Source organism: Staurois parvus, unplaced genomic scaffold (assembly GCF_062004578.1).
Source record: "Staurois parvus isolate SC_StPar_1 unplaced genomic scaffold, SC_StPar_1.0 ptg001357l, whole genome shotgun sequence".
NCBI lineage: Eukaryota > Metazoa > Chordata > Amphibia > Anura > Ranidae > Staurois > Staurois parvus.
Window position 1 is genome coordinate 340,001 of NW_028319153.1, and position 14,504 is coordinate 354,504.

The window sequence follows — 14,504 nt, forward strand, 5'->3', positions numbered from 1 at the left end:
GTACACATGTTGTTAATTTCATTAACACCAAAGCAGTTGAAAATGATTAACAACCCCCTCTGCTACTTACCTGACCAGATCCATATCCCAGGAGTGTAATTGACTTGATGCTAGACTCTTAATAAAAAGTCTTCTTTTCATTTTTGTTGAGCAGTATATAATATAAACATATTTATACTGTACATATATAGGATATATAAAGAAAGAACGTGATCCCTGATGAAGGTGTCAAGGCTGTCCTTGTAGACAGGTGCAGTCTGATTTCTGCACTGTAGGTGGTGCTTGTCTGGATCGGTACTGCAGCTGGAGGGGAAGCCAAGGGAAACTTGGTTTCTCTATGGCTCCCTTGGTTCCCTGGAGCAGCATTTTGGTTGGCTACATTGCATCTAAGTGACCCTGGTGGCCATCTTGGGTCACGCAGTCATTTTAAGTTCCTGCCCCCAGGTTTTGGTGCGCTTTTGTGAAGTGGCTAGTGGAGGGAGAGCATACCCATCTGTCAGTGACTGCACTAGTGGTAGGGACAGGTTCTGGAGGAGTAGGGAAAGAGCAGGGCCTATGTCTGCACTTCAGCAAGCTCCCTCTTGGGTTGAACTGGCCAAGTCACATTTCACCGGCCTTTGCAAGCACTATCTTCAGTTCGGACCTTCTACTGCTGACTTTCCGCTACATTAACTGTAAGTTCCCAGTCAGGTTGATGTACTGTTTGCAAGTTCTTCAATACGTCAGTTACTGCACTCCGGACCTATGAGTGATTACAGCTGCCGCACCGCGCTGCACCTACCCCACACACTGTACATAGTGCTTCTACAACCACACAACAGACACATCTCTTTATTGCAATACTTTTTCTTCCTTCCTTCCTTCCCCTCTTTTCTTCCTTAGTTTTTCATTCCTTCCTTCTTTTCACATCTATCTATCTCTCACTGTTCTTCCTTGGTTTTTTTCCCTTTCTTTCTTTCTTTCTTTCTTTCTTTTTCTTTCTTTCTTTTTTCCTTCCTTCCTTCCTTCCTTCCTTCCTCTTTTTTTTCCTTTCCTCTCCTTTCCTTTCCTTCTTCCTTTCCTCTCATTTACTTTCCTTTCCATCCCTTTCCTTTCCTTCTTCCTTTCCTTTCCTTCTTCCTTTCCTTTCCTTTTTCCTTTCCTTTCCTTCTTCCTTCTTCCTTTCCTTTCCTTTATCCTTTCCTTTTTCCTTTCCTTTCTTTTTTTTTCCTTCTTCCTTTCCTTTCCTTCTTCCTTTCCTTCTTCCTTTCTTTTCCTTTTTCCTTTCCTTTTTCCTTTCCGCTCCTTTCCTTTTTCCTTTCCTTTTTCCTTTCCTTTTTCCTTTCCTTTCCTTCTTCCTTTTTCCTTTCCTTTCCTTTCCTTTCCTTCTTCCTTTTTCCTTTCCTTTCAATTCCTTTCCTTCTTCCTTTCCTTTCCTTTTTCCTTTCCTTCTTCCTTTCCTTTCCTTTTTCCTTTCCTTCTTCCTTTCCTTTCCTTCTTCCTTTTTCCTTTCCTTTCCTTTCAATTCCTTTCCTTTTTCCTTTCCTTTCCTTCTTCCTTTCCTTTCCTTCTTCCTTTCCTTTTTCCTTTCCTTTCCTTTCCCTTTCCTTCTTCCTTTCCTTTCCTCTTCCTTTCCTTTCCTTCTTCCTTTCCTTTCCTGCTTTCTTTCCTTTCCTTTTTCCTTTCCTTTCCTTTTTCATTTCCTTTCCTTTCCCTCTGTGTTTCAGTCTGTTATACGGACGATTCCTCTAAGTGTCAGTCTTTCCTATGATTATAAACATGAAGCAGCAGGCATTGCAGCGCCCCGCAGATAATAACATCCTTACACAGCCAGATTTCCCCTTCTGGTGCTATAAATTACTGGAGCTCTGAAATCTCCATGCATGCTCCTACTAATCTCCTGATAGAAGCCATATGCATCATACATTATGAGGAAATTGTCTTCTGGGGTAATTTTACGCTCTCACAGTTTAATGTAAGGACCGGGATTATGTTTTGATTTGCAGTTTCGTCTGCGCACAGGGAACCCAACAAAAATGTCAGAACGTTATTGCGGAGTCATCTGTGAGATCTGCATCCCGTTATATTCTTTTGGGCAGAAATATGTCCTTTAAAAGACAATTTCAATTTTTTTAAACTTCTCCTTTGTTTACGGCAGACAAAAATTGAATAAAAATAAATAGTCCATTAAATGATAACATAACAAAGCTGCAGTCCAGAGGTTTCTCCTGCAGTACTAGATGTCCTCAGTCTGATGGTCAGTATCACTCAACACATTTCTCTGAGCCCAGGTTGTCTCGGACCTGACCCCAGCCTGTGAATGGACAGTGAAAGGAGAAGCAGCACAGTGATGAGCTCATCTCTGTTACTCTGATCTCTCCTCCTATCAATATGCTTCTTATCAACACATGAATGTATTGGCTCCTTGTGCTGTTTCCTTCTCTCACATTCCAGCCCTGCTGTATGGGGATTGCAAGAGGCTGATATCAGGTCACATCTACGTACTTGCACTACTTGGATTTAAAAAAAAATACATTTAATGATGTATTAATGATTACAGATCTGCATTAATCCGTGTATTTTTTATTAGCCTGGAGTTCAGCTTTAATTTCTCATCCAACCTGAGTGCAGCCTGGTATGTTCAATTTTTACCTTCCTTCCTGTTGGAGCGATCGCACTCTGTGACCCTGTTTAGCCTAAAACTGCCTTTCCAGCAATGATGTCCTCATCAGCATCTCTATGTAATGTGCATGTGCCCCATGGCCCCATTAATTCCCATGGTCGTGCTGTATTGCTGGAATAGGAACGGATGATGCCATGGCGCTCATGTGCACTACAAAGATATTAGAAAGGACAGCACCTCTATGATCATTTATTACTCACTGTGTCCCCAAGAAGGAGTTTTTCCCTTACGTCCTGTCGTGCCACAGAGCAGGCTTTTAAATTGATCAAAAAAAAATCAGTACAAGGGACAGTATTTGCATTCAATGAGAAGTGTCCCTTGCCCTAGTGGCTGCTTTCTGAAATCTTCAGCCCTCTGCCCCCCATATACCCCCATATACCCCCACATTAGCGGCACTCAACAATACCTGTACAACAGGGCTGGAATGTGAGAGGAAGAAGCAGCACAACCCACATGGAAGAAAAATATATTTGAAATATATTTTAAAAATATTCTTCCCAAATATATTGACATATATTTGAAATACTACAATTTTGGCCATATTCAATATATTTCAAAATATATTTTAATAAAAACAGATAGATAGACGGACGGACGGACATACTGTTAATCAGCTCTGCCAGCACAGAGCAGGAAGTTGTGCTTTTACTGAGAGTAAATAGGTATTTAAGGCATTTTCTAGAAAAAAAACAACTAGTATTATACCATCACATACAGGGGTACAGGACTAGGACAGAAAAAGGTGTGAAGCTTTAATTGGGGGAAAAAAGTTTGTACATAAATAATAAACTCTAAATATATAAAAAAAAATCTGTTTAAAATGGATAAACTTATGAATGAATGAATAATAAATTATAATAAAAAAAAACTTAAAAAAAATCAAAGTATTATTATTATTATTATACAGTATTTATATAGCGCCAACAGTTTGCTCAGCTTTGTACATTATAATGGTAGACAGTACACGAGACAGTACAGTAACAATACAATACAATACACGAGGGGTTCGAGGACCCCTTGGAGCTTACAATCTAGGAGGGAGGGGATAGTGGTACAGGTGGAAATAGCTGTGGGGGATGGAGTGGTTGGAAGAGTGGAGGAGATCGGCAATTAGGTGAGGGCGGGGTAGGCTTCCCTGAAGAGATGGGTTTTCAGGGTGCGCCTAAAGGTGAGGAGAGTAGGTTACAGTCTGATGGATTGGGGTAGTGAGTTCCAGAGGATGGGGGAAGCCCTGGAGAAGTCCTGGAGACGGGCATAGGAGGAGGAGACCAGGGAACTAGAGAGTAGGAGGTCTTGTGAGGAGCGGAGAGTACATTTTGGGTGGTAGATAGATATCAGGTCGGTGAGGTAGTTTGGGGCAGTGTTATGAACAGCTTTGTACGTCAGTGTTAGTAATTTGAATTTTATGCGTTGGGCAATCGGAAGCCAGTGGAGGGATTGGCAGAGGGGGGTGGCGGATACGTAGTGGTTGGTAAGGTGGATGAGTCTGGCTGTTGAGTTCAGGATAGACTGAAGCGGGGATAGCCTGTGGTGAGGTAGGCTGGTGAGGAGGGAGTTGCAGTAGTCGAGTCATGAGATAAAAAGGGAGTGAATGAGTTGCTTAGTAGTTTCTGGGGTTAGGAACGGATGTATTTTGGAGATGTCCTGGAGGCGGGCATGGGAGGAGGAGACCAGGGAACTAGAGAGAAGGAGGTCTTGTGAGGAGCGGAGTGTGCGTGTTGGGCGGTACTTGGATATTAGGTCAGTGATGTAGTTCGGGGCAGTATGGTGGACAGCTTTGTACGTCAGCGTTAGGATTTTGAATTTGATCCGTTGTGGAGGGATTGGCAGAGGGGGGTGGCGGAGACAGAGCGGTTGGAAAGGTGAATGAGTCTGGCAGCCGTATTCAGGATGGACTGAAGCGGGGATAGCCAGCGGCGAGGCAGGCCAGTGAGGAGGGAGTTGCAGTAGTCGAGTCGTGATATGATGAGGGAGTGGATGAGCTGTTTAGTGGTTTCTGGGGTTAGGAACGTGCGGATTTTGGCGATGTTGCGGAGGTGGAGTCTGCACGAGTTTGTTAAAGATTGGACTTGGGGCTGGAAGGATAGGTTGGAGTCCAGAATGACACCCAGTACTCTGGCCTGCAGGGCGGGTTTGATGGTAGCGTTGTTGGATGTGACGGAGAAATCAATGGGGGGTGGTGTCCAGGCTGGGGGGAAGACAAGAAACTCGGTTTTGGAGAGGTTCAATTTAAGGAAGTGGAGCGACATCCAGTCTGATAAGTCACTCAGTAGGTGTGTGATTCGGGCTGAGACCAAGGGGGTGAGGTGGGGGGTTGAGAGATAGATTTGTGTGTCGTCGGCATAGAGGTGGTAGTTGAAGCCGTGAGAGTGTATGAGTTGGCCAAAGGAGGAGGTATAGATGGAGAAGAGAAGGGGCCCGAGGACAGAGCCTTGAGGGACCCCAACAGAGAGGGGGAGTGAGGGGGAGGTGGTAGCATTATAGGTAACGCTGAAGGAGCGTTGTGACAGGTAAGATGAGAGCCAGGAGAGAGCAGAATCTCTGAGGCCGAGGGAGTGTAGTTTTTTTGAGGAGGAGGGGGTGGTCGACTGTGTCGAAGGCCGCAGAGAGGTCAAGGAGTAGGAGCACTGAATAGTGGCCATTAGCTTTGGCGGTTAGCAGGTCGTTGGAGAGTTTGAGTAAGGCAGTTTCGGTGGAGTGTAGGGGACGGAAGCCGGACTGTAGGGGATCGAGGAGGTTGTTGTCGTTGAGGTGAGAGCATAGGCGGGTGTAGACTAGGCGCTCGAGGAGTTTAGATGTAAATGGGAGCAGGGAGATGGGTCTGAGGTTGTTCGGGTCATTGGGGTCCAGGGAGGGCTTTTTAAGTATGGGGGTGATGTGTGCATGTTTCAGAGGGGAGGGGAAACTGCCTGAGGAGAGGGAGAGATTGAAGATGTGGGTGAGGGAGCGTAGGATGGAGGAGGAGGAAGGTCGTAGGAGTTGAGAGGGGATAGGGTCGAGGGGGCAGGTGGTGAGGCGGGCATCAGAGAGGATCTTGGAGACTTCCTCAATGGTAGTAAGGTCAAAGGTGCGGAGTGTGGGGGGAGCTTCAGTATGAGGAATGTAGGGTGGGGTGGAAGAGGAGGTCAGAGCAGTGGTGGGGCCGTGGGAGAGGGGTGATGAGGGGGTAGCTGAGTGAGGGTGAAGGGGGTTGGAGAGAGTTTGAGCAGCGACGAAGTCCCAGCGGGTTATGTCGAGGGGGAGGGGGGATAAGGGGGTAGCTGTGTGAGAGGGGACGGGTTGAGAGGGCGTGTGAGTTGCGGCAATGTCCTTGCGAATTGTGTCAATCTTGTTTTTGAAGTGATTGGCAATCTCAAGGGCAGTGAGTGAGGTGCTGGGTGGAGGTGGGGGTGGAGAGAGTAGAGAGTTGAAGGCAGAGAAGAGTCGGCGAGGATTGGAGGAGAGGGCCTTGATGAGGGTCAAGAAGTAGGCCTGTTTGATATGACGTGGGGTGTTTTTTAGGTCCTTTTCTATGCTGTGCTCTGACTGGAACACAGGGCTGGTCCATTTATATTTGATTGGTGGTGGGTACCATGTAATGGGAGGTGGGAAAGTTGGCTTTTGCACTCTCCATGCTTGAGAAAGAGCTGGCTACACTGAAAATGTAACTAAGGGTTGTTGCTGGGAGAAGGACTATTGATGGCCGTAAAGCGTCAATGGGTTGGTGGCATGGTGCACTGAGTACAAAGGCAACCTTTTGGAGCCACACAGGGCCCCTTTGTCAGGCCGCCTGTAGAAGGGGCCCTGCGTGGCTCCGAAACGTTGCCTTTGTATATACCATGTGACCACTAAATAAAGCTTTGGACCCTTTTGAGGAATCTTTGGTGTGCTGGTGACATTTCTTCACATTGGGTAGCAGGTGGAGACACACCAGGTGAGGATCATAGTTGGCAGACTGGAGAAGAACCTTGGGAACATGGTGAGAAGACATGAGCAGGAGCACACTCAGAAGTACATGTGGGTAACTGCCAGGGTCAGAGACACAGTCAAGGCAAGCCAGGGTCATACACAGGTAGGCAGGAGAAAGCGTAGCCAAGTAGCAGGCCGATGTCAGTACCAGAAAAGCAAGCAGAGCATGGTCATTGACAAGCCAAGGTCTCTATCAGGAAGTCTCAGAGCAAGGTCAGGAGCAACCCGGGTCAGCAACAGATCAGCAAGAGCGGAAGCACAGGAACACAGGTCACGGGGGAACCAAAGAATATCCAGCAATTACCAGACCTCAGCATTTACTTTTTTTTTACATTCTACCAAAGTGCTGACGTCCACATCGGCTATTGTCAGAAGTCCTCCACCTGCGTGCTGGCACCTGTTCACAGGTATTGGCTTCCTGAAACCGGATCACCTATAGACAATGTGATTGAGAGATGTCTTGTGTTCACAGATAAGAGAAGCCTACCTCCAGTTCATGATCACCATTGCCCGGATGGTGAGGGACGACAAGAACTTGACAAAAGACGATGCCTTTGTCCAGGAGGAAATGAGCCGTGTCATGGATTTGGAATCCGATATTGCAAAGGTATGTTTTTATCATGCATATTAAGCCCTCTGGACCATAGATCTGTGGCATTCCACCAGTTTTAGCTGCAAACACAGCATATAAAAATCTAGTGCAAACATCTTCTTCGTGTCCTCCATCACTGCAAACATCTTATTTGTGTCCTCCATCACTGCAAACATCTTCTTCGTGTCCTCCATCACTGCAAACATCTTCTTCGTGTCCTCCATCACTGCAAACATCTTCTTCGTGTCCTCCATCACTGCAAACATCTTCTTCGTGTCCTCCATCACTGCAAACATCTTCTTTGTGTCCTCCATCACCGCAAACATCTTCTTCGTGTCCTCCATCACTGCAAACACTGAACTCTTCCATACGCTTACTCTTTTTACCAAAATAAAACTGCTTTAATGACTGACGATTGGGAGTCAGTAGAACAGACATCTGATGGTGCTGCCAATCACAGTGTAGTCCTTTCTACTGGCCTCGGGTATTGTGGCCCACCAAAAGTGGTTTCCACTGTCATAAATGGATAAAACAAACCTAAGCCCCCCTCGGGAACAGTATGCATTCACCTTCCCTTTGCTCCCTTGTTGCCCTGTTCAGCCATGGGAAGTGAAGAAAAATAACTTCCAGGTATGGAGATCATCTGACTCACTCTTCTTCCTCCCATGTGACAGAGCCAAGTCTAGCCTATCTGATTTGGGGGTGCAGAAAAAAAAGTCAGGGGTCTAATGTCAACAATGTGAGTGAGTCACTGACAGTCTGCCACAGATGCAGAAATCTCTGGTCACTGGGCGCACTTCTGTACCACGAGTAAAGACCTGAAAGTAACATCTGACAGGTAGTGCAGAGGAAGTGCAGGAGTCATCCCAATATATAGTATATTGGGTTGTCATTAGACTGGGATGAACAAACAGAACCTGTTCCAGCTTATATAGGGAGTCTCTATCAGAGTCCCCCTTTATATCAGGGTCCCCCCTCCTACATCATGACCCTCGTCAGAGTGCCCTCTTGCATCGGTTTTCTCCACCAGAGTGCCCCCTTGAATCAGTTTCCTCCACCAGAGTGCCCCCTTGCATCGGTTTACTCCACCAGAGTGCCCCCTTGCATCGGTTTTCTCCACCAGAGTGCCCCCTTGCATCAGTTTCCTCCCCCAGAGTGCCCCCTTGCATCGGTTTCCTCCCCCAGAGTGCCCCCTTGCATCGGTTTCCTCCACCAGAGTGCCCTCTTGCATCGGTTTCCTCCACCAGAGTGCCCCCTTGCATCGGTTTCCTCCACCAGAGTGCCCCCTTGCATCGGTTTCCTCCACCAGAGTGCCCCCTTGCATCGGTTTACTACACCAGAGTGCCCCCTCTTCAGATGTCCCTATCAGAGCCCTCTTAAATCAATTGCCCCCTTAGAGTACTCCCTACATCAGTGGTCCCTATCAGAACCCCCTTATATCAGCTGCCCATATCAGAGTCCCCATTACATCAGCTGTCCTCATCAGAGTACTCCCTTACTTCAACTGACCCCATCTGACTGCCTCATGGATCAGTGAATGCAGTCTCAGTGACCTGGGGGGGTGCAATTAAAATTTGGGGGGCTCGTACCTCCCCAGCACCCCCCTAGATCCAGGCCTGAATATGTGGTTAGAATTGCCTAGTAAAAATGGAAATCTCACTAGAAATGACTTAATAATAATAGAAAAGGGTCATCAGATACAGCTAACATGTTTCCGAGGACAGGCCTCCCCCTTCTTCAGGGCTTAAGGAATGGTTTATGGAAGAATCAGGACAAAATGGACTAATAAAGCCTACATTACGGCTAAAACAGGGCTGAAAATGTCATCTGAACACAGTGAGAGCAACGCACCGAATCGCACAAACTATTATTTCAACCCCGACAGTTATATTCTATTTTATTTTATTCTATTCTATTCTTTTATTTTCTATTCTATCATTTTATTGTACTTTCTATTACATTCTATTCTTTTGTATTCTATTCCTTTATTTTCCCTTCTGTTTTATTCTATTCTTTTATTTTCTATTGTATTCTATTCTTTTTGAAATTCGAATTTCAGAAGACGGCTATATTCTATTTTATTCTGTTTTTTTGATTCTATCCTTTTATTTCCTTTTCAGTTTTATTCTATTCTATCCTATTCTTTTATTTTCTCTTCTATCCTCTTTATTATATTCATTTACTTTCTATTCTATTTTGTTCTGTTCTTTTATCTTCTATTCTATTCTCTTTTATTCTATTCAATTCAACTCGAAAGTTGGAAGACAGACATATTCTTATACACACAATCTTTGAAGGAAATCAACAATATGAGCCAGTTATTCTTCACAATGAATTTGGATCGATTTGATATTTTCAATGCGAATTTGATGCAAATACTTTGAATCTATCGGAAAAAGGACAGAATAAATAGAATAGAAAATAAAGAAAACGGATAGAACAGAATAAAAAATAAAGGAATAGAATACAAAGAATAGAATATAATAGAAATAATAAAATAAAATAATAGAATAGAAAATAAAAGAATAAATAGAAAAAAATAGAATAAAATAAAATAGAATATAACTGTCTTCCTAAATTTGAATTTTGAATATAATAGAACCAGCTACTCTTCACAATTAATTTGGATCGATTTGATATTTTCAATGCGAATTTGATGCAAATACTTTGAATCCATCGGAAAAAGGACAGAATAAATAGAATAGAAAATAAAGGAAAAGAATAGAACAGAAAAAAAAATAAAGGAATACAAAAGAAGAGAATATACTAGAAAGTAAAATAAAAGAATAGAACAGAAAATAAAAGAATAAATAGAAAAAAATAGAATAGAATAAAATAACATAGAATTTAACTTTCTTCCTAAATTAGAATTTTGAATATAATAGAACCAGCTACTCTTCACAAAGAATTTGGTTTGGATTTGATATTTTCAATGCGAATTTGATTCAAATACTTTGAATCTATTGGAAAAAGGACAGAATAAATAGAATAGAAAATAAAGGAAAAAAATAGAACAGATTAAAAAAATAAAGGAATACAAAAGAATAGAATAGAAAGTAAAATAAAAGAATAGAACAGAATATAAAAGAATAAATAGAAAAAAAAACAGACTATAATAAAAGAATTTAGAATTTTTGAATTTTTTTAAAATTGTTTGAATTTTGAATATACTAGAACCAGCTACTCTTCAAAATTAATTTGGATCGATTTGATATTTTCAATGCGAATTTGATGCAAATACTTTGAATCCATTAGAAAAATTTGAAATCTGGCCAAAAACGAATAAATGAAACAAAACAAATTTTATTACGAATATAACTAAACAAAATTAGTAACTTAAGAATCGATCCTAAATGATTTTTTCCGTTCTGCCCATGTCAAAGAAGCAGGAAGCTGATACAAAGTCAGATCCAGGGACTTATACTAGCTGCCAGTAAAATATATTCCATTACTAGAAATACTAAACTGCAATGAATTGGATGTCCTTGTAACTTCTCAATACAGTCCTTGCCATTCATTGCCTTTTTTTTCCCTGTCTCTGAATTTCAGGCCACGGCTCCATCCGAGGAGCGGAACGACGTCACCCTGCTGTACAATAAAATGACGCTGACGGAGTACCAGCAGAGGTTTGCCATCGAGGTATTGAACTAGAAATGCCACCGACGTTGTCACAATGTCATGGAAAGACAGGAAATTCTCCAGCGGGACCACCGATAGCAATATAAAGTTGTTGAAGACCAGAGTCTTCCCCTGAAAAGAATCTTTCATTGCTGCCTGTGTCCCCTTAGAGCACGGGGGTCAAACTGGCGTCCCTCCAGCTGCTGCCAAACTACAAGTTCCATGAGGCATTGCAAGGTTGACAGTTACAAGCGTGACTCCCAAATGCAGGGGCATGATGGGACTTGTAGTTTGACAACAGCTGGAGGGCCGCCAGTTTGACACCTCTGTCTTAGAGATTTCCACTCACTACCTGTCCTGGTAATAAGTTGTCATTGGGTCAGGAAATGATGGGAAATGTTCCAAGCAAGCCTCATAGAGCAATAGAAACTGATGGGGGGGGGTGTCTAACCCGGACATGGCCATGGATAAGGGGGTTCCACCAGAGCTCCTGTACAGGGCCCAGGCAGCTGGGTGAACCAGATATGGGCAGGGATGGTGCTCAGCACGGCGAGAGGGGCTATTACTGGAACCGATCCCCTGCATGGCTCTCTCTGCAGCAGCTGAAAGCCGGCTTCTTCTCCTCCCGCTGGTTTAAGCTGCTGCAGAGAGAGCCATACAGGGTATCGGTTCCAGTAAGTCCCCCCACCACCACTCCCATCACCCTCCCCATGCATCATAAGTTTTCCAATTCTGTTTAGACCCCCTTGTGTGCCCCCACCCCCACAGTGCTGCCGGCTTCCCTCCTCTCCTTCCCACCGGCAGCTGCAAGCACACAATAGGATCTTTCAGGATGGAGAGTAGGTGAAAGGTCTGGTAAATATCTCACATTAACCAGTCCCTTCTTTTCCTGAATGAACACAATGAGTGATCAGTACCGATCACTTGCTGCTCTTATTGATAACTGAAGCTGAGGGGTTGTTTTTAGGGGAGGGGGGCCCTGTCAGGTTGGTTGTATGGGGCCCAGAGGCGGACTGACTAATTGGAAGGGGGCCCCATGAGATGCCCCTGGTATGTTTTTCATAGGCTTTTTTGAGTTTGGGCAAGGACACAGAGGCCCCATGATCCCCTATTGCCTGGGGCCCCATGAGTTGTCAGTCCACCCCTGATGGGGCCTCATGGTTTCTAACAGCAGCCCTGCTTGTAGCCTCTATCAGAAGCTTGTATGACATGGTGACAACGCAGGAACCCAGTTGGGAAACAGGGACAGAGCGTTGTCTCCCTATAACAGGATGTCCTGGAACTAGGACCTTCATAGCACGAGCATCAGAGATTAATGAAAGCTGCAGATTTAACATGATTGAAAATGGCTTCTGAATAGGATCCTAGTTCGAACTCACTTGGGCAAGCCCACCAGGAAGCTGTCGCTGTACTGGTCCAATCATAGCGGTCAAGGCATTCCCCACCCCACAATGGAAACATGCTCAATCTATAAATGCAGCTGCGGGCTAGGGAATGCCCTGGGCACTGATGACTGACCTATACCAGCCTTTCTCAATCTTTTCAACACAGAGAAACCCTTGAAATAACCTTCTGGTCTTTGGAACCCCCGCTAAAAATAGCTATTCTGTATCTACAACTCATGATACATTAGTGTGAGGGTCAGTGGGAACAATGCTCCTCACACTTGTGGTCAGTGGGAACAATGCTCCTCACGCTTGTGGTCATTGGGAAGAATGCTCCTCACACTGGTGGTCATTGGGAAGAATGCTCCTCACACGTGTGGTCATTGGGAACAATGCTCCTCACACGTGTGGTCATTGAGAACAATGCTCCTCACACTTGTGGTCAGTGGGAACAATGCTCCTCACACTTGTGGTCATTGGGAACAATGCTCCTCACACTTGTGGTCATTGGGAACAATGCTCCTCACACCTGTGATCATTGGGAACAATGCTCCTCACACTTGTGGTCATTGGGAACAATGCTCCTCACACTTGTGGTCAGTGGGAACAATGCTCCTCACACTTGTGGTCATTGGGAAGAATGCTCCTCACACTTGTGGTCATTGGGAAGAATGCTCCTCACACTTGTGGTCATTGGGAAGAATGCTCCTCACACTTGTGGTCATTGGGAACAATGCTACTCACACTTATGGTCATTGGGAACAATGCTCCTCACCCTTGTGGTCAGTGGGAACAATGCTCCTCACCCTTGTGGTCATTGGGAACAATGCTCCTCACCCTTGTGATCATTGGGAACAATGCTCCTCACACTTGTGATCATTGGGAACAATGCTCCTCACACTTGTGGTCATTGGGAACAATGCTCCTCACACTTGTGGTCATTGGGAACAATGCTCCTCACACTTGTGGTCAGTGGCAACAATGCTCCTTACACTTGTGGTCATTGAGAAGATAGCTAAAGAGATAATTGGTGTCAGTGGGAACTTATCTGAGAGAGAGAAATTACTCACTGCTCAAGAAACCCTAGCAACCTCCGAAGGAATCCTGGTTGAGAAGCCCTGACTTATTCAGTTGATAGCTTCCTTGTGGCTTGCACATTTGGGTTCAGCTCCTACTTCGAACATTCTGAGCTCATCACTATTTCTGAAATGACATGAACATGTTAACGTTTATAGATTTCCATGGCTGGAAACTATCACATTCATCTTCCCGTGTAAATATGTCTTTAGGACTTTAACTGGACCAGCTTCTTCCAAGGCGTCATGTCTTCTGTGAACATTCAGCTCCAGCTGGACGAGGAGGTGGTGGTCTATGGGGTCCCGTACCTCAATCAGCTTAAAACAATCATCTCCAACTACTCAGCAAGGTAATTATCCATGCTGTGTTGAGATTTCTGTTATTTACGCAAAAGGACAATATTTACTTCTACCCCTCTCATCGTAGACTCCAGAGACCGGCTTTTAAGCAATGGGGGTCTTTTAATGATCCCTTACAGCAGTTAAATTATTTGATGGTTGACTGCAGCAGAGTGTACATTCCGGGTCCCGGGGTTTACATGATGTATATTTGTAAATAATGCCCGGCATTTCTGAACATTGTATTGTGTTGTTGGTTTACACAGAAAACGTGATTTCGGAATTTATGTAGCTGCCATGGAGCCAAATGTGCCATAGAAAACTCTACCTCGGCCTTTCTCAACCTTTTTAACATGGTGGAACCATTTAAATAACTTCTGGGTCTAGTGTAACCACCACAGAGGAACCCTTGAATTAACTTCTGGGTCTTGAGGAACCCCCATAGAGGAACCCTTGAAATACCCCCTGGGTCTTAGGGAGACCCCAATAGAGGAAATCTTGAAAGAACTCCTGGGTAATGGGGAACCCCCATAGGGAAACCCTTTAGATAACCTCTGTGTCTTGGAGCACCCCCATAGAGGAACCCTTGGAATAAATCCCTTGTCTTGGGGAAAACCCCATAGAAGAACCCTTGAAATAACTCCTCGGTCTTGGGGAACCCCCATAGGGGAACCCTTGAAATAGCTTCTTCCTGTTAATAATTGCTAGATCTTCAGTTCATGGTACATTCGACATAACAGTAAGCTGAGAATAAATTAAATATAAATGAAAGAGAATGTGGCATACAGTACGTAGGACTGCTCAATATAACAATTTTTTAATTAAAAAAAATTAAAACAAATAATAAAAAATGGACAGAAACAAAATGCAGATAGTAAAAATGT

General features: G+C 44.3%; 1 protein-coding gene across 2 annotated transcripts in view; it reads left to right on the forward strand.

Annotated features, from left to right (window-relative positions):
• The window catches only part of MMEL1 (membrane metalloendopeptidase like 1), a 275,311-nt gene that overhangs the window by 196,544 nt on the left and 64,263 nt on the right, over positions 1-14,504 (forward strand). For both annotated transcript variants that reach the window (XM_089661636.1, XM_089661635.1), the window contains exons 9-11: positions 7,083-7,217; positions 10,752-10,841; positions 13,495-13,631. In XM_089661636.1, coding sequence (XP_089517762.1) covers positions 7,083-7,217; positions 10,752-10,841; positions 13,495-13,631 — 362 coding nt within the window. The remainder of the gene's footprint in view (positions 1-7,082; positions 7,218-10,751; positions 10,842-13,494; positions 13,632-14,504) is intronic.